General features: G+C 35.7%; 6 protein-coding genes across 9 annotated transcripts; 3 read left to right on the top strand and 3 right to left on the bottom strand.

The window, feature by feature from the left end:
- The first annotated feature begins 984 nt into the window (after window positions 1-984).
- On the top strand, window positions 985-1,662 carry LOC111811828 (uncharacterized). The gene is made up of 2 exons (XM_087118104.1): window positions 985-1,147; window positions 1,230-1,662. Exons 1-2 carry the CDS (start codon window positions 1,036-1,038, stop codon window positions 1,478-1,480), a joined length of 363 nt encoding a protein of 120 aa, XP_086974230.1. The 5' UTR covers window positions 985-1,035; the 3' UTR covers window positions 1,481-1,662.
- Window positions 1,663-2,658: 996 nt separating this feature from the next.
- Window positions 2,659-7,453, bottom strand: FIM5 (fimbrin-like protein 2). Of its 4 annotated transcripts, none has more exons than XM_023698658.2 (15): window positions 7,178-7,453; window positions 6,769-6,904; window positions 6,493-6,663; window positions 6,161-6,399; window positions 5,893-6,064; window positions 5,759-5,797; window positions 5,599-5,667; window positions 5,408-5,524; window positions 5,106-5,317; window positions 4,732-4,887; window positions 4,447-4,646; window positions 3,510-3,676; window positions 3,328-3,424; window positions 3,132-3,223; window positions 2,659-3,048 (listed from the first exon to the last, which is right to left on the bottom strand). In XM_023698658.2, exons 2-15 carry the CDS (start codon window positions 6,853-6,855, stop codon window positions 2,833-2,835), a joined length of 2,034 nt encoding a protein of 677 aa, XP_023554426.1. In that variant the 5' UTR covers window positions 6,856-6,904; window positions 7,178-7,453; the 3' UTR covers window positions 2,659-2,832. The 4 variants fall into 4 exon arrangements, with proteins under 4 accessions (XP_023554426.1, XP_023554424.1, XP_023554425.1 ...); XM_023698656.2 differs by having other exon boundaries at window positions 6,769-6,907; window positions 7,178-7,452; XM_023698657.2 differs by lacking the exon at window positions 7,178-7,453 and adding an exon at window positions 7,044-7,071 and having other exon boundaries at window positions 6,769-6,907.
- Window positions 7,454-8,017: 564 nt separating this feature from the next.
- On the bottom strand, window positions 8,018-9,576 carry LOC111811786 (fasciclin-like arabinogalactan protein 7). Its single transcript, XM_023698814.2, has 2 exons — window positions 9,433-9,576; window positions 8,018-8,974 (listed from the first exon to the last, which is right to left on the bottom strand). Exon 2 carries the CDS (start codon window positions 8,959-8,961, stop codon window positions 8,194-8,196), a length of 768 nt encoding a protein of 255 aa, XP_023554582.2. The 5' UTR covers window positions 8,962-8,974; window positions 9,433-9,576; the 3' UTR covers window positions 8,018-8,193.
- A 2,811-nt stretch (window positions 9,577-12,387) lies between these two features.
- On the bottom strand, window positions 12,388-15,884 carry LOC111811797 (rho GDP-dissociation inhibitor 1). Its single transcript, XM_023698831.2, has 5 exons — window positions 15,178-15,884; window positions 15,007-15,073; window positions 13,857-14,075; window positions 13,654-13,778; window positions 12,388-12,717 (listed from the first exon to the last, which is right to left on the bottom strand). Exons 1-5 carry the CDS (start codon window positions 15,406-15,408, stop codon window positions 12,640-12,642), a joined length of 720 nt encoding a protein of 239 aa, XP_023554599.2. The 5' UTR covers window positions 15,409-15,884; the 3' UTR covers window positions 12,388-12,639.
- A 2,659-nt stretch (window positions 15,885-18,543) lies between these two features.
- LOC111776442 (uncharacterized) lies at window positions 18,544-19,033 on the top strand (the record flags this gene model as incomplete). The annotated part of the gene is made up of 1 exon (XM_023655877.2): window positions 18,544-19,033. A coding segment is annotated over one exon (450 nt), but the record flags the coding sequence as incomplete, so codon positions are not given.
- A 2,954-nt stretch (window positions 19,034-21,987) lies between these two features.
- Window positions 21,988-22,555, top strand: LOC111811837 (uncharacterized). The gene has a single exon (XM_023698879.2). The coding sequence runs from the start codon at window positions 22,086-22,088 to the stop codon at window positions 22,407-22,409; it is 324 nt and encodes a 107-aa protein (XP_023554647.1). The 5' UTR covers window positions 21,988-22,085; the 3' UTR covers window positions 22,410-22,555.
- Window positions 22,556-22,725: the final 170 nt, after the last annotated feature.

The following is a 22,725-nucleotide window of genomic DNA, read 5'->3' as shown; positions in this document are numbered from 1 at the left end:
TTGATTGTTGGGTCTAGAGAGAGAATGTGCGTGTTGGTGTTAGATTTCGAGAGATTTCGAGAGTGTTCATGAAATTTATGTCGGTCATCCTTACATAAATTGATTGTTATATGAACTTATCAATATCTTCTACCGATTTTTTTTTTAGGAAACACAGATTGAACCTTTTATTTTAAAGAAATTTAGTGATATCTTAATCAATTGAGCTATACTTACGTTGAATAATTTTGATTTTGTAACCAAAATAGTCGATTAATTTTGAAATTTTTATATTAATTATAGAGTTGAAGACCAATATAAATATAATGAAAGAAAAATATAATAATATTAAAATTATAAATTTAGATAATATTAGGTACATTGTTTTTCAACTTCAAACATCTCTGTCCAACTTGGTTGAAGGATAGCTATTCAACAACATTGTCTTCATGTGCTTTTTTCTTTTTTCTTTTTTTTTTTTTTTTTCTCTTTAGAAACTATTTTAATTTAGTAATTAAATATATCTATTTTTTTTTTAATATAAATTCATTAAATCATCTCTCAAAAATAATTTTTGGAGCGGGGTTCTATCCAAATTTAATCCTTCTCCTTATCTTCGGCTCTTGGGAAGCATAGATAATCATAGATTCTTCCCTAAAGCGTCATTATATACCACAAAGCTTTCTGAATCATCTGACACCGTGAGTACAAGCGACGTCACTAATCGCGATCGATCTATTGTTGATTTTTAACCTGATATTTTATATCGAGTTTCCGAATACAAAATCTTAAGCTTTTTTTCTCGAGAGGGCGCTAGTTAAGAGTTTGACTTATTATCTTGCTGGCTCTAAAGATAAGATTTTTGAAGAGGGCTGACTAAATTTGCGTTCTTAACACGTACATCTTAATCAGCTTATCAACACCCAACTAATTTATGGGTCCGTCTTTAATAGCCATGGTCTGAATTCGAGTCTTTTTGCACCTATAAATACATCTACAAATATGCAAATCTTATTCATCCCATCTTCAAAATTTAGTCTCTTCCTAAACACAAAAATGAGTTCCAAGGCCTTTACTTTTTTCGGTTTTCTCTTCGCCCTCATTCTCCTTATCTCTTCGGAGGTGGCCGCGAGAGACCTCGCAGAGACCTCCGCAAAGAAGGAGAACGGTTAGTTCGTAAAATATTTATTTATTCCATTTAAATCTCAATAATATTCTAACGTTAGTTTGTTTTAATGATGATACTGTAGAAGCCACGGTGGAGACCAATGGCGTAGAGGATGCCAAGTATGGAGGATATGATGGAGGTTATGGCGGGCGTGGTGGGTATGGTGGTCGTGGTGGGTATGGTGGTCGTGGTGGGTATGGTGGTCGTGGTGGGTACGGAGGTCGTGGTGGGTACGGTGGCGGAGGTGGGTATGGAAGGGGTTGCCGGTATGGACGATGCGGGTACAGGTGCTGCAGCTACGCCGGTGAAGTGGTGGAGGGCGCAAAGCCGTAGGACGACGTGGGGATGGGCTGAAATAATGAAATAGTTTAAAGTTAATGTGTGAAGTGTGAAGTTTGTGAAATAAATGCATGGGGAATGGAGTGGCTGCTAGTTTTTCCTTTTTCCCTGTGTTTGGGTTTTAGTTTGTTGCTACAAGATTTCAACTTTGTATGATTCTAGTACTATTTCCATGACTCCCGCTCCCTCTCCTTCATTCATCTCTATCTCGACTCCAAAATTCGTAAACCATGCATTATTTAAAGGTTAAGAGGCTTGTAAGTACAGCTATTCATAAAATCTGATGACTCGAAAAAATTTTATGGGCTGAATTGTGTTAGACGAACACGACTCTCCACAATGGTATGATATTGTCCACTTTGAGTATAAGTTCTCATAGCTTTGCTTTGGGCTTCCCCTATATGGAGTTATATTCTTCACTTATAAACCCGTAGATCGAGTTATTGAAGTATATAATCTTTGAATATTGAAAGGACGAAGAAAGATAAGACGCTACGTAATAAAAATAAATAATATCAAATTAATATTTCATTGCCCAACTCATTTAAAACTGGAATAATTTGAGGGTAATTTTTTTTTTTTACTATAATTATTGTTTTTATCTAATACCTTAGGTTAAAAGTTTGAATCTTACCCAAAATTTAATATGCATACATATGGTAGATGTGACATTAAAGGACCTATCTACTATTATTATTATTATTTATTATTATTATTATTGATACTTAAAATAAGAACTACTTTTTATAATTAAAACCTAGCGATATAAAAATGGAGAAACGCAAGGATTAATATAATATAAAAAATGTTTAAATTAAATAGAAAATCGTTGTTTTTTTCAATATATTTAAAAAGAATTATCACGATAACATAGTAGAAGAAGCTATATGATAGAACCTCGTCGAGTTGATGATATCAAACGCCATAGTTTCAAAGGAAGCTTTTAGATTCGGTGGCAAACGCCACCACGGTTGTTGTCACACCACCACAACAGTTGCAGCGGTACTACAACTTTACTAGTGAGGCTCTTAACCCAGAGCTCTGAGTCTTAACGACGTAGAATTGAGAGATTCAAACTTCAAGACTATTAAGTCGAGAATTTCAAACATCTTGAATCGGGAGTATAGGACTAAACCAAAAGCCACATAACGAACGAAAAACGTAGAAGTATCTGCCCGAACCAAGGGAAAGATAATCCTTTCCCTTTCCCATATTATTGTTATTATTATTATTGTATTGATATAATAATGGTTGAAAAGAAATTATAACCTAATGAACAAAATTTTCTAGTTCAAAATTAGAAGAGGATGAATATACTATTACCAAACATCTTCCTGTATTATAAGTTAAGAATTTTCATTTTGAACTTCAGCAGTGTCCTCCATTGCCAAAGCACATGTCTGGGCAGCCAAGGATGATCCCGTCCCGTCCATGGACGTTTCGGTGCTTGCATCCGAAACGTTACCGTCGTTCATGGTTAACAGCTCAGACTCCCCTGCTTGTTGCAGCAGGCTCCAGTACATGATGCTAGCAGTCAGTATAAGGATCATCTTTTGGTTCACCTGTTCAACAACAACAATTTAACAACACTTACAATCACCAGTTCTTGAAAAGATTAGCCATTATCTACTTAGTTGCAACTTACTTCAATAATATCTTCAGGGAGCAAGAAAAGGGAGCAGCCGAGCTTTCGAGCCACACTAATAATATACGTCGCGTTCAGCTTCTTGTCTTCGTCTGCAATTTGACAATTTTACGGTAAGACAGCTATCCGACCCGTCCCCGCAAAACTGAAACGATCAAAAAGATCGAACTGGAGGAAAGGGGACATAAGGACTCACCAGTTTCTCCTTTTGTAACAACAGCCCAGTTCACCACCCTTGGCTCCACAGAACTAAGAAGTTCGAGGAAGAAGACGCCATTTGAAAGGTTCTTATCCTGAAACCACAAGTAATATCATTGACGTGAAACGATCAACGAAAGAAAGTCGACGTAGAAACGCGAACGTTCTTCAATTGTTTACCTTGAAGCCCTCCATTTGGGAGGTTCTACCGGCTTTCTTCACTTTGTTGTTTGCCCAGTTCAGAATATCAGCATCTGTAATCTCTTTGCCCTCTTTACCTTGAGAGTGTGATCTCAGGTTTCTCAACAGTTGAAGCATAGAAAACCTCATCAGTTGCCATAGAAATGCTGCTCAATAAAGAAGCCAATTGTCTTTAGATGTTTGGTCTTGCAATTTCTACCTCTACTTTGAGGATCTCCAAGTCTCTTATATTACAGAATGGGAATTTTGAATCAACAGCAGTAACTAGGCAGTAAAATCGAACAAAACATTCTTTATAAGTGTGTGAAAAACTCTCCCTAACAGACGCGTTTTAAAACCTTGAGGGAAAACCCGAAAGAGGACAATATCTATTAGCAGTGAGCCTGGGCTGTTACAAAATAGTATCAGAGCCAGACACCGGGCGATGTGCCAATGAGGAGGCTCAGCTCCGAAAGGGGGTGGAAACGAGGCGATGTGTCCGTAAGGAGGCTGAGCTCCAAAAGGGGGTGGATTGGGAGGTTTCACATCGATTGGAGAAGGGAACGAGTGTCAGCGAGGACACTGGGCCCCGAAGAGAGGTGGACTGTGAGATCCCACATCGGTTGGAGAGGGAAACAACGCATTCTTTATAAGGGTGTGGAAACCTCTAGAGACGCGTTTTAAAAACATGGAGGGGAAGCCCGAAAGGAAAATCCCAAAGAGGACAATATCTACTAGCGGTGGGATTTGGCTGTTACACAAATCATTTTCATTCTTTTTCTAGATGTATATAGCTAAAAAGTATGGTTGATTAATCTTCCTGCTAGCAACTGATAAATCAAACAAATCATAAACACAACATAACAACATCTCATTTCAAGCTCGAATGTGAATACGGATCGAAGCGTACAAATTCTAGAAACGAGGAGAAATTTACCTAGTATAAGCTTCTTGTTTCCCTGCACAATATCATTCCCAGCTACGTTTACAAGAGAAAAATTTAAGTCCTTCCCAAGTTTTACTACTTGGTTGCAATTCTCAACTTTTCTAAATGGCATCTTGATAGGAGGCTTTGTTGCCTGTTTCCAGATTACTGATCCAGGAGAAACCTTGTCAAGAACTTCCAAAAGAACCCATCTGCAGTATGGACGTATCTCAAGCTTGTCCATAAATAGGAGGATAAATAGTTGGTTCATAAGTTATGGTAAAACAAAAACAATACCCGTGTCTGACGTCCTCGAAAACATTGTTCACATATGTAGCTATGCCAATACTGTTAATCCACAACCGGAAGCACCGCTCCTCCCGCGAAGTTTCGACATCATCAGTCATCATTTCTGCAAATGACATTTTGGAAGTATCGGCAGACAACCCATTCCTGCATTACAAGTTTGCAATTCAAATAAGATATTCAATGAAACATACTGCTATAGACAACCAGTCAACAAATTCTCTATCTTCCAATCAAGTTTTCGACTCGAAATCATATGGACCTCCAACTTATGATATTTCGTCTCATGGGTAAGACTCGAGTAACCGGTTAACCATCGTGGTTCAGTCCAAACCAAACACGAAGGAGAAAATGAATCTTCTCACCTTTGCTGAAAAATTTGGGCAACAAATGCAAGATTAAGATTAGGTGAGCCCTCAACAATGTCCTTGGGAGTTAGATATCTTTTACATTCCAATTTTTCTGCAACCTCAAGAACCATATTTGCTCTTTCGGTAGGATCTTTCACGTTCAAAGTTGATGGACCAGAGAACTCCGGTGCAAGAGCATTGAGCAGATAAGCATATGCCTCCCCATCCTGCAAAGGACGAACGGATCTAACTAAGTTTAGATGATCAAATATCTAAAATCCATTCAAATATCTAACTTTTATAATCAATCTTCTAACCTTCACATCTGATGAAAAGTTTGTGACTTGTTTCTCATAGCCAGCTTTTTTCAGATGAAAATTCATCCATTTGAGTAGAACTTTCTCTGGTGCTAACCCTATGAGTTCTTCCACCTCCTGCAAGATTATTGATAATAATTGTTAGAAGTGTTACAAGTCATATGATATCAGCTTCAAGAAAAGAAAACCACCTTGCTATCATCAACCAGTTCCACAAGTTGAGGAGTTTTATTCAGATTAAGATCAGCCAGCACTTGAATCTACATTCCCAGATGATTAAAAGAAATAAACAAAGCGTCCGAATAGTGAAGACCTCGGAAAATCAAATGAAGAAGATCGATTCGTTTGTACCTTAATGATTTGTGATATCAATCCAAGCAGTAGATGTGGCTAGAACATAAAATAAAACGGGGGACAAAGATTAGGAAACTTTACAATAAATTTATTTAAATGAATATGCTACAGAGAGGTAGCTTTTAACGCACTCTAGCTTCAACCAAATCTTGTGTGCCAATGTTAACCACTGTGCATCCAATAGCCTTTGCAGAGTTAAGGCCGAGCGTATGGTTTTCGTTTCTCTCCCATGGATTAAGGACTTTTTTCGTATTGATAGCTCGTTCGTCTATGGTCCCTGGAACAGCTACATTGATGAGCTTACTGCACAGGGCAACCAAAAGCATAAACAAAGATTGGTAGATGAATCTAACACAAAGTTAAACATCGAAACGTCTAAATTTAAGTTGTTTCGACTACCAGAGAAGAACGCCGTCTTTCGCAAGGTCAAACAAATCATTGGTAGCTGGATCTAAAGGGAGATAATTCTTCAGAAATGGATCTTCACCCAGAAAACTGTTTATGTGTGCAACATAAGATGCTTTCTCGGATTCGTTAATTGCGTGATGGAACGTAGTTGTGGCAGCCTTGAGGAACGACGACGAATTCTTAGATCCGCCTGATTTCTCTGTGGCTCTGGCTTGTAAATCTAAATATGCCTACAGTAATGAATCATGTAAATTCAACTACTGCTTTTGCTTGTAGAAAAGTTCAACATAAACAGATAGCAATCCAATAATGAATAAACTCACCCTAAGATACGACTCAAAATCGATTTCTTCACCGACGTCTCGACTTGTTTCCTTCAAGAATTCTTTAATCTCATCCTCAGTAAATATTCCACTGAAAGCTTTCAATTTCGCATAAACAGGAGGCAAATCTTCGACCGTGACACGACCCGATTGGCTCCTTACCGAAAGAAACTGAATCCATAAAAACCATTTCTCATATCAACTGAAAAGAATTCACAAGAACATAACCAAAACAAACTTGAGCAGCTCTCAAGCAAAAGGGAGTTCAATGCTTACTCTGGATTTGAGGGTTCGAAGCTCGACTTGGGTGAATTGACTTTGAAGCCATGGATCAGAAACAAGAACACCCACAAAGCTTGACATCTTCACCTCTCTTTTTGCACAATCTTTAAACACAAAGAAATTTTCCTAACTACTGAAACAATAAATTCCAATCAATACTACAAATGAAACCAACATCAAAAACATGGAACAAAGACGATCATTGACGAAACGATAGATTCCATGAAATGAGAAACCAACACAAACCCATTTGAAGAGCCATAGATTACCTGCGATTCAACGTACTTCAGACTTGGGGATTAATCCGACAGTGTGAAATCAACAAATTCAATGGAAATAAAGAAAACCCAGAAAGGAAAAACAATTAAGAGCAATGCAAAAGGAGATTGAAAGACTATGATACCTAGAGAAAACTCATAGGCTTGGAGATGGAGGCGATTAATCAAGAAATGAATCTCATGGTGAAGAAGAGGATGTGAAGAGGCAAAGAGGAGGATGAGAATTAGGGACAAGAATAGGCGAGGAAAAGGAGAGAAAATCGTGCTTGTTTTGAGGAACTGCTGAGACCCAGAAAATGGGGAGCCAAAAACTAAACTCAGCCACTGAAATGCTTGAACAAAAAAATGATATGTAATATAATTCAACACCCTTTTGTTCTCTTCAGAGTTTTCAAAATGAAAATCCATTGATTCCTTTGTTCATTCTCTCTTCTCTAATACATTTCTTAATCATCACGCAATCTTCTTTCTCTTTGGGAGGCTTTAATTTCCATTAATTAATGCACGAATGGCTTGGTACTCATAATCAACCCAAATTCAAAAATTTACTACCAAACTTCAAATGCCTCTCTTCCTTGATTATAAAAAAACTTAAATTTTTAACCTTATAAGTGAATTATTTGTTCTCATAAAAGGCAATAATTTAAATATTTTTCTGTTTTCAAAGTATGGGTATAATTCTTTATTCAAATGTTTATAAAATATATTATAAAGTTTGAAAACAAAATAAGGCTTGGAAACTAAAAATAATGTCATTGTCAACCTTTCAAGTTCCTCAACTTCTTCGAGCTTGAACAAGTTCAAACTGTCGGTGCTAGAACATGTTTAAGAGCACATGTTTCGGGAGAACTTTAAACGTAACAAAAGTGATCCTTATCAACTGAAACGTGTTCTTGGGATGGGCGAGTATCCGAATATAAGAATTGGTGTGTGGTATTGCTTTATATTGAAATAAAACATTGAAGTGTAAAACAAAATTCCTTTCCCATCATAATTTATAGACCACACAGTAGGAAATCTCATGCACAAATCAAACAACATATATGTTCACAAAAAAATGGAGCTTCACATGAATAACAGAACAAAATGACAATATTGTTTTCTTAATGTAATAAATGGGTGGTAGGATTTTTTATGACAATCAAAACAAAAATCCACCTGAAAGTGCCAAAACAATGTGAATCAAACTCCCCCAGTTGATGATCCTGTTGGAAGATGATGGCTTTGGTTCTGAAGATGGAGCAGTCTTTCCATCACTATCAGCTGAAGGAGCATCTGCAGAAGGAGCGATATCGGGTGCCGGTGCCGGTGCTGGGGTGGGCGGGATATCGGTTCCGAAGATTGCCTCAGGCAGCAGAACTTTGTCAACTTGGTAAACTGCTACAGGGTCACTTGAATGCACACTGCTACTCACTTTTGTGTTAGTCCAGCCAGAGCCAATGTGGATAGACCCTGAAACGTCTGTGAAGTTCAAACTGTACTGCCCACCGGAAAATGTCGTGATCGGATTCTGAAGGCTGAGGTTCCTAAATTCAGAAAGGGTATAGAAATGTGGCAAGCCATGAAATAGGATGAGAGATTTGAGCTGATCGTCGGTGAGATTCGAGAGAGACGGTTTCTTTTGCGCCGAGAAAGCGCTGTCTTTTGGGACAAAGATAGTCACTCCTTCCTCTGTGTTATTGGCTTGGTTTTGGAAGGTGTCAATAACTTTGGTGGATTGGAGGTAGCTGAGGAAGGTGTGAAATGGACCAGCCACAGTGAGGAGATCTGTGAGGTTCACAAAATCTGAGGCTGGCGCTGGTGCTGGGGCTGGGCTAAGTGATGGTGGGCTTGCTGTTTGGGCATCTGCAGATGAAGAACTCAGAAGCAACAATGCACTACAAACAGTGAAAATCATGGAAAATTCCATTTTCCACAACTTCCTGCAGATCAAAAAAGCTACCCAGTATCAGATCTTAGAATTCTAAATCAATATGCTTCACAAGTTCATAGAGACATTTTCACAAACAGTTCAACTGCAGTTAAAGTTAAAGCTGACTAAATCTCAGGAAGAACTAAACTAAACAAGTCCAAACCCAGATCTCACAAGCTCATTAACCAACTTAAACAGAGCACAAACAAGAAAACAACACATTCAAAGATCATAAGTAAATCAAACAGAAAAACTAGAAGGAAAAAGAAATACAAACCCAAATAACCAATTCAAATTGTCCCATCACTCCTTCAAACAAAACCCAAATCAACAAATCTCAAAGAAAGAAGTGAAAAAAAAGAAAGACCCAGATCTAGATCAGCTCATTAGAAATGATAGCAGGCATAAGCAAGCAAACCCAAATGTAAAAGAGGCATAATTAGCAATGGCAACAAGAGGGATACTAACCAGCCAGGCAAGAGAAAAGCTCTTACAGAGAAATAATGAGGAAGGAGATGAAGAACACAAATATAAAGATTGAAAATTTGAAACAAGTATTTAAAGAAATGGAGAAGAACAGCAAATGGGTTGTGAACTAAGAGATGGGATCTTCCTTAAGACATAAAAAAAAACCATACTTTAATGGGAAGGCTTTTCTCTTAACAAGTGGGCCATGTAGGGTACCCTTTCTTAATCACATTTGAACTAATTCTTTTTTACCTTTTCTTTTCCTATTTTTAATTTCTTTTCCTTTCAAGATCCAACAAAAAAAAAAAAAAATTAGTCTAATCTTTTCAGGTGTCGGTTTATCTGTCGAACTATCGAATCTGAACATTTCTCACAATAATGTTGAAATTTTTTTGTACAGTAACTTAGTTTGTTTGCTGAATGCTTTGAATAACCCGATTAGGATTTTGAAATTAGAGTTTCGATTCTAGGATATTAAATTATGTTCGAGCCGGTAATTAAATCTTAAAATATAATTTTGATAGAAGTGATGTATTATTATTGTTGTTATTATTATTATTGTTATTATTATTTTCTTTTCTTTTTTATTATTTTAATTCTTGGAGTATTTATTTTTACCTAAAGTTAGGTTTATCAATTTATTCACGAATGTCTCGTGCCCTCGTCGGAAAATTATAATTAAAGAAAAAGAGGAAAAAATAATAATAATACACAACGAGAAATTAATCGAAATATCGCGAGAAGCGAAAATAAAATAGAACATATCGGGGGCCCACCAAGGGAATTTTGTGTCGGGTTTGGTGCTCCAACTCCGAGGTCGGCTCTGCCGCCAACTGTCTCTCTTTCAATGATTATCATCCAATAACAAAACCAACATCCGAATCTCACCTCCGGCTACCGCCGTCCCACGGTGGTTTCTGCCGTTTGGGGCGGCCCTACGGCCCAAGATTCAATCAATCTCAACTTCAAATGATTAATACTTAAAATTAGCTGATTAATCCTTAATAATTAATATTAGAAATGTATAATACAAGATCAATTCATATAATAACACAAATATAATCATTTTTTTTGTTTAAATACTATTTCCTTCATATATATATATATATATATATATATATATTAAAATAAATATTTATATATTATTTACAATTTGAACCCATACTCGAAAAATTAGAAAAATAAAATAAAAAATAAAGAGGGTTTTTTTATTTATTATTTTCGACATTTTTAAGCATGAATTAATTAGAATTTAGAAAAATTGAACCACCTCATTGTCGGTGGCAAGGCACCTCATGCTTATTTGGCGAAGTGTGATAATCAAATATCTTTAATTTAATTAAAAATATTGCCAGCTCATTAAGATTGTGTTTAGAAGGGAGGAAGTCGTGACCCATTAACCCACCGTTTCATGATTGATCATAAGTCCAATCATATGTCCAAGTCATCAAATTGTCTTCTATTTATAATAGTTGGATCTAGGTATTTTCCATGCTGTCATTTATGTTTGTTTCCTTTTTGCTAATTACTCCTTTTTATAGCCATTTTATCCTTTTTGCTAATTACTCCTTTTATTTGCTATATCATATTCACTTTTTATTTATCCGTAGTAATTATTAGATAAAAATCTTACCATATACGTATGTTCTTAGTTCGTTTTATCGACCTTTACAAAGATATTGTTGTTTCAGACAATATTAAGACAACTTATAAAATGAATGTTCGTCGACTGTTAACCAAAATAGATTCGTTATATAATTTATTTATTTTTTTCCTTCTAGAAGTTGCAATACCCATTGGAATTTGGGTTTATATATATATATATATATATATATATATTTATAAATAAATAGAGTTGGAAAAATATGAATTAAAAAAATGTGTAGAAGGGTTGGAAGATGTGAGGGCAATGTCAAGAACCAAACAAATTGGCTGGTTTTGAGCTGACAAAATTAATGCATTTTAATCACATGTGACCATCTCATAAATATCACTAATTTCTCTTATTTTTCCTTAATTACCAATTCCCAATTTTATTTTATTATTTTTCTTTTAAGGAAATAAATAGTAAAGTCTCCTCATTTTAACTTTAATCTTTTTTCATCTAATCATCTTAAAAAAGAAAAAAAAAATCTTTTTATTATGTATAAAGATTATCTATAGAATCTATAATCTTCGCCTCTAAATATTATTAATCTAAAAAGACCTCTGATAAAATATGTTAATCTCGAAAAAAATAATTTACAAATATTGCATGAGTATTTACTCCATTTTATTCACAAACTTTTATATCAGATTTCATATCATTTTATAATTTCCTATATAAAGGGAAAACCCAAATTGAACAATATCTATTCGTAGTGCTTGAACGATCACAAATGGTATCAAGAAACCGCTCGAGGCAGCATTTCAAAATCTTGAAGGAAACCTAGAAAGGGAAAACCCCAAATTGAGGCAGCGTTTCAAAATCTTGAAGGAAACCTAGAAAGGGAAAACCCCAAATTGAACAATATCTATTCGTAGTGCTCGAGCTGTTACAAATGGTATCAAAACCCGACACTACACCATGCGTTATCAAGAATGCTGGCCTCAATAAAGTAAATTGTGAAATTTCACCTCGGTTAAAAAAACTGACATGAAAATTTCTCCCAAATGCATTTTAAGACATGAACTTTGACTGTTAAAAAAAAAAAAAAAAAATTGAAAGAGGGTAAAAGGTAATTTTCTGGTATTGGTGAGAATTGACTTAAGGATGTCTGTAATTTTAACTTGGATTCAAATCTGTCAGAAATAGTCAGAAACAACCAAGCCAAACAGCCTGTTAGCTTCTTTTTTTCAATGATTATTATTTTTATTATTGTAAAAATATATATATATATTTTAAAAGTCTCTTTTACTGCATTATATTGCACGTTTATTTGTAACAAGAATTATATTTAAAAATAATAATAATAATAATAAACATACATTTTTTAAATAAGTTAAAATAATAAAAAAATTTATTTTCAATTTTTTTCCATTCATTCAGCTTCTCATCCCAACCACTGGAAACCTGTAAGAGTTTGGATGCAGCATATACCTAGCAATTAACAAACTTGTTTTCCTTAATTATAATTACATGTAATTAAAAGAGAAATTAATTGACTAAAATGGCAGGTTAAGAACAGAACAGAACATCACTGCTCCTCAGGCTAATCATTGGCTTATTTATGTTGCAGCCCACTCCTTTCTGATATCAAATGTGTAGTTGATTTCCAAGTAACACTTGTTATCATCATCAACAAACTGCAAAAACATACACAAAAAGCTATTCATACTTCATTATAACTACAAATATAGAGCTGTTCTTGAGCCAAAATGATATGAACAACAATGGAAAATCCTCATTTTTTTCATGAGAAACATCAAAGTTCAGGGAAAAAGTTCCTCCATTGAAGATGAGTTGAGGAAAACGTTCCATTCGGTTTCGAGTCATACACCGTTTGAATCGAGGTTTGAGGAACCTCATTGTGGAATGAAAAGGGTAAGATCAAGAAAGTTTTTTGAGAACAAGGAAAGGTTTGTCAAAAGAAGTGTATCAGTCTAAGCCTGCTAGCAGATATTGTCCATTTTGGTCCAATACGTATCACCGTCAACCTTGTTAGACAAACACGACTCTCCACAATGGTATGATATTGTTCACTTTGAGCATAAGCTCTCATGGCTTTGCTTTGGACTTCCCCAAAAGGCCTCGTACCAATGGAGAGAGTATTCTTTGTTTATAAACCCATGATCTCTAAATTAGTCGATGTGAGACTTTCATCATCCAACAAACCTCACAGACTGTACAAATCTACTACTAGTGGGCTTCGGCTGGTACAAATGGTATCAGAGTCAATCACCGGGAGGTGTGAGGCACTGGTTGGAGTAGGGCTAGACTCTCTCCATAGTAGAGGCATTTTAAAACCAAGAAACTGACGGTAATACGTAACGGGGCAAAGCAGACAATATCGTGTGCAAAGTGGTGCGGGTTTTGAATGAGGAGAGGGGGTTGTATAGCATATATTGTATAGAAGAACATGGCTGGACAGAAGAACAGGTATCAATAAATGGAATCATGGGGCCACATGATTTGGACAGCATGAAGACATGGGAATAATGTGAAAGGCTTTTGTGTTCATGAGCAAGGCATTGTTATGTGACAATATCACAGAAGTTCAAGAGTTACAAAAACAAGCTGACCTTAGATCTTGCTGAATATGATCCACGGGCGAACATGCCAGAGGGCGTGGTGTCCTCTGGCATTACATGAGTATAGGCCTCTACCTGGGGACTGAAAGTTCCAAGCATCTCTTTGGAGCTGTCAACTGAAACAAACACGAGTTACGAATCATCGAAACTCGAACTTGTATAAACGAAGAGACGAATCAGACATAGAAACAAACCTTTGACACCAGTTTTCCAGACAGTGTTGGTGTACTTGAGGCCTGCAACAATGTTGTTATTGACTTGGAAGGAGAACTTCAGGTTGTAAGGACTGCCTTCTTTCAGGGTAAACCACAGCCCTTTTAGGTTCCCATCTTCCGGAATGGGAAGAACCAAGTCTGGTCTCTCAGGTGCCACTATTGACAGACTTAGAATCTTCACCTCTGGCTCAACAGTTTCTACAAAAACACATAAGAATTGGTACTCACTAACAAAACCAAGCCAAAAGAAAAGCTATATGGCTGCAGAAACCTCGGAGATAAGTGTTTTATGTGAGATCCCACATCGGTTGAAGCGTGTTCCTTATAAAAGTGTGAAAACTTCTTCCTGGGCTTGCAGCTACCGCTGATATTGTCTTCTCTGGATTTTTCCTTCTGGACTTCCCCGTTTGATGGGTCTGATAGGAGGGGTAGCCGTTTGGGTCTGATAGGAGGGGTAGGAGAGGTTTCCACACTCCAACCGATGTGTGGGTTCTCACAATCCCCTCTCCAACCGATGTGTGGGTTCTCACAATCCCCTCTCCAACCGATGTGTGGGTTCTCACAATCCCCTCTCCAACCGATGTGTGGGTTCTCACAATCCCCTCTCCAACCGATGTGTGGGTTCTCACAATCCCCTCTCCAACCGGTGTGGGATCTCACAATCCCCTCTCCAACCGGTGTGGGATCTCACAATCCCCTCTCCAACCGGTGTGGGATCTCACAATCCCCTCTCCAACCGGTGTGGGATCTCACAATCCCCTCTCCAACCGGTGTGGGATCTCACAATCCCCTCTCCAACCGGTGTGGGATCTCACAATCCCCTCTCCAACCGATGTGGGATCTCACAATCCCCTCTCCAACCGATGTGGGATCTCACAATCCCCTCTCCAACCGATGTGGGATCTCATCTCACACTCACCCCCTTGTGGGCCAGCATCCTCACTGGCACACCGTCGTAACTGCCTAAGCCCACCGCTGGGGCTATTATCTTTGGGCTTTCCTCACGGTTTTGTTAGAGAAAGGTTTCCACACCCTTCTAAAGAATGCTTCTCCAACCAATGTAAGATCTCACATTTCATAACAACGACATACATTGAAAAAACAAGGAAGAATTCTAAGTTATAATTACCTCCAGCGTTTTCTAAATCCACAGTCCCAATAAGCTGCTCCTTCCACCTCCTCAGACTCTCATCATCCTAAACTTACATACCACAAAAGAACAGAAACAAAGCTTATACACAAAGAAAATTGATTACAAAACAATCTTGAATGTTAGAACAAGAACAAGAACAAGATTAACCTTATCCTTTTCAAGCTCTTCTTTCAATGTGAGTTGAGGCCCCAACTCGATTTTGGTTCCTTCATCATCACCCTCATCCTCCGTTGCATAAACAGAATTTTCACTCATTTGCCCACCAATCTTCTCAGCTTCATTCCCCTTCCCATGGCTATCCAATGATTCTCCCTCCTCACGGTTCTCATCGAACCCCATGTTCTTGGAATCCAAAGCCGCCCCAACAGCCAAAGACATTCAAAGCGTTAAACCAACACAAAGAAACAGAACAAAACCCACAAAATACCCAACAAATTAGAACATAAACAAGCTCTAATTACTCATCGTTCCCTTACGAGAAAACCCAGTAAAGAAATTGAAAGAATGGGTCAAAAACAGGGGTGGATCTCTTCCAATTTTTGTGGAGCAAGGGAACAGACAAGACCCAGAAAGGGAAAGGGGAAAAGAACAGGAACGAACAAGAACTAGGATCTGGTTTGGGGTTTGGGACGAAGAGAAAGTCGTGTGGTGATCCGAAATGGCCGAAAGAGAAAGAGAGAGCGTAGGAAGCATAAAGCAATGAAGAACTGGATTCATTGATTGTTATGGCGATGGCAGCTGCAAAGGAAAGAGAGAAAGATTGTGGGATTTGAAAATTTCATAGCGGGGGAAGAATTAGCGCAGGGAATTGCGGGGAATTTTAGTTTGAATTGAAAACCTACTCGGAAGTTGCACAAGCTCCACAAATATGCATTCAACCTCAAAACATCCGATTTTAGTTTATAATCTATGATTTCAAACTCTTAGTTAATCATTGTTTTAATTAAAGGAAAAAAATTCGGGAATTTTGTCGAAAATTTTCCTTAAACTAAACTCCTTCGACCATACACGCCCCAGTGCATACATGTTCGATTGGTTACGGTTCTAACCAATTTGCCTCAACTCTACGTGATATGAAATCAACTTAAGAAAAGTATGAAATGGATTAGCTTGATGATCAAGATCAAGAGTAAAGAAAACTTGTTTCTAAACTCGTGATTCGAATCACTCTCTAAGAGGTTTGATCAATAATAACTCTAGCATGCAAGTTCTAAACACATGAATTTGCAAATAAAATCTTAGCTAAAAGAAATAGAAATTCTATTTTTTTTTTTAAATAGAAATTCTATTTTTTTTTTAAATAGAAATTCTATTTTTTTTTTAAATAGAAATTCTATTTTTTTTTAAATAGAAATTCTATTTTTTTTTTTAAATAGAAATTCTATTTTTTTTTTTTTAAATTCCAAAATGATTAGCCTTTACAATCTATATAGTATTTACAACCTTATATGACACACAAGTCTCAAATTAAATTGGCTAGTAAATGAGAAATACCATAACCTCTGTATTAAAAGGACTAAAATGTGGAATGAATGAAATGTCTTATTAGTCATCCTTAGACTAGTTCCATAAATTTAGCTAAATTTAGCTTGAAGTTCAACATACAAACAAGTGAGGTCTCCAATGTCTTCTAGAATTTCTTTTGATGAGCTCACCATAGCTTGAATATAAATATACAAAGTTTGTTGTAGCTTCTTGGCTCTTGTCCTCGTAGTTAGACCTTGAGGTATGGAAATTCCTTGGTCGTGGTTCATATCACTACGCCACTAGGTCAAAAGGCTCACCCTTGCTTCATTGATAGTATTAAATCTTTTAAGATGTGAAGATTAGTTGTTGATATTGGATTTAAAAGTATATTATATACTTTATATTGATATATCATGGACGTATATATATTTATCACATAAATAATGTAAATTAGATATATTAATAATGCACATATTTGTTTTTCTTATATTGATTTAAAATTTTGATGATTAAAAAGAAAAATATAATTTGTTACACGTGGTGGGCGGTGATTTGAGGAATAAGATGTGTCAACTAGTAATTGGTTGAGAGGTTCCACATGTGCAGTGGGTCCCATTTTGGTGGGTCCTCGTCACCATCCAAACCCATGCCAAAGGGGCAAAAGTGTAGCCATTTAAGGGCCCTATTTCTACACCAAGGGACATTGTCCTCTTCCTACACCAAAGAGGCATTCAAAGGTTGATGTCACTTGAAACGAGGATGTCTAAATTTTACAGATATGTCGATATCAATAGAAATGTCAATGTCTAAAATTTACAGATATGTATTACAGCTCCTAGCTAAAGATATCTTGTCTCTCCTTTCAACGGGGAGGGGTGGAAAGAGGAGAACAAAGTGGCGAACCAAATCCTAAATCAAGCTAAAAAACATTGTTTGATGAGCTTGCGTAATGTTGGTCAGGTAAAGGTTGACCAAGCCAATGATGCTTAGTTGGTCTTTTCGAATGATCAACCAGTACTCCCCATAGAACTCACAATAATTTTATTTATTTATTTATTGTTTTATGTTTTTTTTTTTAATTAAACTTACAAAGGTCGGACATTAATTTTCTAATCCAAAATATGAGACATTTTATTAACTTTAAAAAGCCAACTTTATTGGGTGGCCAATAATGCTAAAAATTGATAATAACTATTATTTAATATAAAAAAATAATTATAAACTTAATATTTCAACAATAATACACTTTCAAACCTTATATTATAAAATTAATAATTAATATTTCAACGTTTTATTTATTTATTTTTCTATAAATACCTTATTTTATAATAATAAACTCGAGTTGAAGCGGTGTATATAAGCCAATTCCTAGATCCATAGAAATTTCATACATAACTTATTTGTTCTTCTCCTTCCCCGATCGTGTCTTCAACGCCCTCCTTTCTTCATTTTCCTTAACAAGCATTTCCATGGCCACCGTTGAGGTATCTCAATAATATTCCGTTTTTACTTTCTATCGATTCGTGGGTTGACTTGGGTTGGATTGAAATTTTGAAAAAACTGCAAAATTTGGGTCGCAAATTGACATTTTTTAGTTAAGTCAAATTGATTAACCCAAAAAATAGTTACAAAATTTGAGTCGTTTTGTATCTAATATTAGTGATGTGCTATAATTTATGGAGACACAATGATTAGGTTCATGTTTGTTTTTCAATCCAATTCGTGTATAATTCGTAGACCACAATATTTTATTAGGTTCGTTATTGTTTTGATCAACGATTAGGTTCATGTTTGTTAGATGAACACGACCCTCCACAATAGTATGATATTGTCCACTTTGAGCATAAGCTCTCATGAGAGGTTATGCAAAAGGCCTCACAACAATTGAGAGAGTATTCTTTGTTTATAAATCCATGATTATTCCCTAAAGTAGGGGATGTGAGACTTTCTTCATCCAACAATGTTAACGTGTAAAATTAAAAATTTTGATGGATGGGTAATTTAATATGATATTATCATCCAATTTATTCAAATTTTTTGTAACATTTTCTCTCAAGATATTCTTATGGTAATTTGCAAACTATATCTCCAAATGCGGCTCTCCTAGAAGAAACAAATGTTCTTAAAGAGACGGCTGCAAAAGAGGAAGTTGAGGAACCCGCGCCACCGGCCGTCACACCGGAAGAGAAGGCGGAGAAAGAAGAGAGTGTTGAAGTCGAAACTGTTGCCGAACCGCCCCATTCCGAAGCGGCTGTTTCGAATGAAAAGGTTGAACCAACCGAGGAAGAGGAAGAGGTAGAAGAAGAAGAAGAGGAGGTTGTGATCTTGACGGACGAGTTAGAGGCAGAGGAAGAACCCGAAGCAGTTGCAGAGGTAGCGAAAGAAGAAAGCGACAGTCCCGACGAGTCATCGGCTCCCGAAGCCGATGCTCCGGCAGCAGAGGACGCAAAGGAAGAAGATGACAAGAAGGAAGCCCCCGCGGAGAAGACAGAGTAAGGTAATATGGGATATTATGCATGGATGAGGCTTGAAGAGAAATTTGTGGGCTTTTTTTTTTTTTTTTTAATTTTATTTTATTTATAATTTTGGGTTATTGAGTAATTTCCTTGATTTAATTAGGAGTGGTTAAATTAAGTAAATGGTGTGCTAATCACACGTGTCATCTTGCCACGTGGCAATAAAGTGTTGGCTTGTTTAATTTGGTCTTTTTTTTTTATTTTTTTTATTTAATAATGAGATTGTATTATTATCTATGTCCTAATTCGCTAAAAAAAAAAAAAAAAAATTAATAATTGATTGAATTAATAACTTATTTGGGACAAATGGTAAGAATAAAACATTTTCTATTGATTAAAATAAATATAAAATTAAAAATAGGGGAACGAGCTAAAACTAAACCCTAAGCTAAGACATTAAAAAGACGGATGCCCTGAAACGATTTCCTTAAGAGCTCTCGAACATTAAAAAGACTGAACTACCCTCTATATATATATAGATATATATATTTTAATTAAAGAAAACACCTAACTAAATATGACCATGTTTGCCATTACCCATAATACCAAACTAATTATATTTTAGATTTGTAATTAGTTTGGTATTATGGGTAATGGCAAACATGGTCATATTTAGTTAGGTGTTTTCTTTAATTAAAATATATATATCTATATATATAGAGGGTAGTTCAATCTTTTAATGTTCGAGAGCTCTTAAGGAAATCGTTTCAGGGCATCAGTCTTTTTAATGTCTTAGCTTAGGGTTTAGTTTTAGCTCGTTCCCCTATTTTTAATTTTATATTTATTTTAATTAAAGAAAACACCTAACTAAATATGACCATATTTGCCATTACCCATAATACCAAACTAATTATATTCGTCAATAATAGGGGTGTTTTTGACAAATCTAAAATATAATGGGCCAGTGATATTCTTCACGGCCCACAAAATGGCCCGCCCATAAAGAACCGGCTCCAAAGTGGAATGGCTACAACGTGTTGCAGAAGATTTTAGCCTAGGAGCGTAAGATTCACGACAGCCAACCACGCGTTGGAACTGGACCAACACAATCTGGAAACTGCGAAATTAGGAACAAAGTGAAAACAAATTATTTAAAAAGAAAAAGAAAAAGAAAAAGAGAAAAAAACATTCTTATTAAATATTGTTTTATTTTTAAATGAGACAGAAATATATAAAGTAATGTCGTTTGAGTGCAAGAATATATCGTGCAAAATCAAAATATTCCGACATGTCGTTACGAAGCCAACAGGAATAAGTGAAAAAAAAAAAAAAACAAATAAAACTAAAAGAAAAGTTGTGGTAAATTTGAGGCCAACCATGTTTTTATTGTTTTAAAACATGACAATATTCTTCAATCATATTTGTTTCTCCAAATTGTTACTTTAACAAATATAATTTTATTTATTTACTTTAATAATTGTTGGACATTATCGATATTTGAACTGAGAACTGATATCTTTATTCACTGAGTTAGACTGTTACTATAGTGTCGAGTGTCTTAGTTGAAAAGAGGAGAAAAGAAAATCGAAAGAGATATAGTTACGTGCAACATAAGTCTTCATTTGATTATGTCACCCATTGTTAATAATGGTTGTTGCAACAATAGTCGGTGTCAGTCATGCTTTAAAGTGAATCTAGTAGATTGGTTTAAGTTTCATGAGTCAACAGAAGCAGTACCCTAAAAAATGATTTATTGAGTCGACCATTTTCACTTTGTTTTATGAAAGAGGTGAACCTTACTCGTCAACCCAATCACAATATTTCACTCATGATCTAGCCTAGCTTGGTTGACCCTTTCGACTCGTAAAAGTTACACTAAACACTTTTTTAAGTTAAAAATTCAAAAAGATATAATAATATGAATAAAGTAACATTTTTTTAATTCACAAATATATAAATTTATTTATTTACAAACTCAAGTAAATAAATCTCTATAATATTCACAATTTTTTTAATCAATAAACTAAATTCTTTTTTATTGGTAAATTATTCTCTTATTGGAAAAACCCAAATAAAAATCTTTATATTATAAAATTAAAGCAAAAAAATAAAACAAAATGGTGATAAATACTAATTATAAATCAATCAAAATCAATAAAAAATAGTGGGAAAACACTCCAAACCAATGTCATTAGAAAAATAATAGCCATTATTGAAATGCCTTTTCATTGTCTACCATATATATTGTATTATAAATGGATCATTAAAAATAACGTTGACTTTGACCTAAGAATTTTTTTTTTTTTTTTAAAAATAATAATATAGGATTCAACCCCGACATCTATTAAATTCATCGTAATTTTGCAACGTAAATTTAAAATTCTGATTTTTTGATCGAGAATATATTAAAATTTAGAAAATTTAAATGTTATAAAACGGTAAGAAGATGATTAAGTGAAAGTTGATAGCAACATAAGAGGGTATATAGTGGAGAAGCACTCACAAATTGGCCATTTTATTTTTGTTTGTGGCTAAGTCCTTATCACAAACACTGTTCCTTATTTCATTCTTCTTCCCACTTCCTCTAACAAATTTCTTCCCCACTCCAAATTGACCTACCACATACCCTTTCAAATGCTCATCTATATACATAATATTAAAATATTCCCGATACACATTCGAATAATCACGACTCTCTACAATGAGCTTTCATGGCTTTCTTTTAGGCTTCAAAGGCCTCATACTAATGAAGATAGTATTCCTCACTTATAAATTCATGATCCTTCATTAAATTAGTCAATGTGGGACTCACTCCCAATGATCCTCAACACAATCGAGTCTCAATTTGTGACAAATTTATTAGTATCCCGTGAGTCTTTATTGCAGTCCAGGCTACTGAATCTGTTGCTTTATTCTTTGTTTGGCTCTACATACAAGCGGATTGATTTGTGAATAATTAGGTAACATTGTCGGCATGTTGGGTTGGATATGAATGGACCCCAAATAAATTGTTTAAAAAAAGAAAAATCTCACCCCATTCAAAGGACCAACACCATCTCAAACTCTCCCATTATTAAACTCCCAATCTCCATAACTTTCATCTCAAAATACCCTCTCCATCTCGAGAATCCCATGTGGCGTTTGGCGGCGGCCGTGAGAAGAAACCTCCACAACATAAGGAAGAGCCCACGAGTGGCAGATGAAAGCATGTACAGCGCCGGCGGCGGAGCTGACGGCGGAGCTACGGTGATCGATGGCAACCGGAGAGAACGAAATTCATATGGGTTTTCAATGATTTACACTCTCCTTCGAACCCCATTTTCGCTTCTCTCTTGCTTCTCTCAACCTCACGTTAATGGCGTCGACGGGATGTGGGTCTCCGGCGAGTTTCCAAGAATCTCGGAAGTTAATCATCTTATGGTAAGCGACAGCATGCGATATGCAATCTTAATGTAAATGGGTTTCTTTAGTTTCGATTGGATCTGGTTTTCAATGACACAAATCGATGCTATAGAATCAATAATTGTTATAGAGCCATTGGATCATACTTTGGATTGAGATTTTTGTACGAGCATTTAAATTATTGAGTTATGTTCAAATTAGCATCTGGGTTTCGAAATTTACACATATATGTATATGTTCTTGTACAAAATAGTGTAGTAGTTCACAAATTACAAAGATTTTTAATGTAATTTTGTCGATCTTTTACCTTCCGAATTTTTTAAAACGTGCCTATTAGGGAAATGTTTCCACCCTCTTATAAAGAATGTTT

Source organism: Cucurbita pepo, chromosome 15 (assembly GCF_057944985.1).
Source record: "Cucurbita pepo subsp. pepo isolate OVF chromosome 15, ASM5794498v1, whole genome shotgun sequence".
NCBI classification, from domain to species: Eukaryota; Viridiplantae; Streptophyta; class Magnoliopsida; order Cucurbitales; family Cucurbitaceae; genus Cucurbita; species Cucurbita pepo.
This window is presented reverse-complemented; position numbering and strand designations above follow the sequence as displayed.

What these genes read in the sequence shown, in the direction of transcription:
- LOC111811828 (XM_087118104.1), top strand. Translation starts at nt 1,036, where the DNA reads ATGAGTTCCAAGGCCTTTACTTTTTTCGGTTTTCTCTTCGCCCTCATT. An exon ending in CTCCGCAAAGAAGGAGAACG is followed by an intron (nt 1,148 to 1,229) that starts GTTAGTTCGTAA and finishes ATGATACTGTAG; the next exon opens with AAGCCACGGTGGAGACCAAT.
- FIM5 (XM_023698658.2), bottom strand. Translation starts at nt 6,855, where the DNA reads ATGTCAAGCTTTGTGGGTGTTCTTGTTTCTGATCCATGGCTTCAAAGT. An exon ending in TTCGAGGACGTCAGACACGG is followed by an intron (nt 4,647 to 4,731) that starts GTATTGTTTTTG and finishes TCCATACTGCAG; the next exon opens with ATGGGTTCTTTTGGAAGTTC. An exon ending in CCCAAATGGAGGGCTTCAAG is followed by an intron (nt 3,425 to 3,509) that starts GTAAACAATTGA and finishes TTGTGGTTTCAG; the next exon opens with GATAAGAACCTTTCAAATGG.
- LOC111811786 (XM_023698814.2), bottom strand. Translation starts at nt 8,961, where the DNA reads ATGGAATTTTCCATGATTTTCACTGTTTGTAGTGCATTGTTGCTTCTG.
- LOC111811797 (XM_023698831.2), bottom strand. Translation starts at nt 15,408, where the DNA reads ATGTCTTTGGCTGTTGGGGCGGCTTTGGATTCCAAGAACATGGGGTTC. An exon ending in CTGGAAAACTGGTGTCAAAG is followed by an intron (nt 13,779 to 13,856) that starts GTTTGTTTCTAT and finishes TGTTTGTTTCAG; the next exon opens with TTGACAGCTCCAAAGAGATG. An exon ending in CATATTCAGCAAGATCTAAG is followed by an intron (nt 12,718 to 13,653) that starts GTCAGCTTGTTT and finishes ATGTTTTTGCAG; the next exon opens with TTTGTTGATGATGATAACAA.
- LOC111811837 (XM_023698879.2), top strand. Translation starts at nt 22,086, where the DNA reads ATGTGGCGTTTGGCGGCGGCCGTGAGAAGAAACCTCCACAACATAAGG.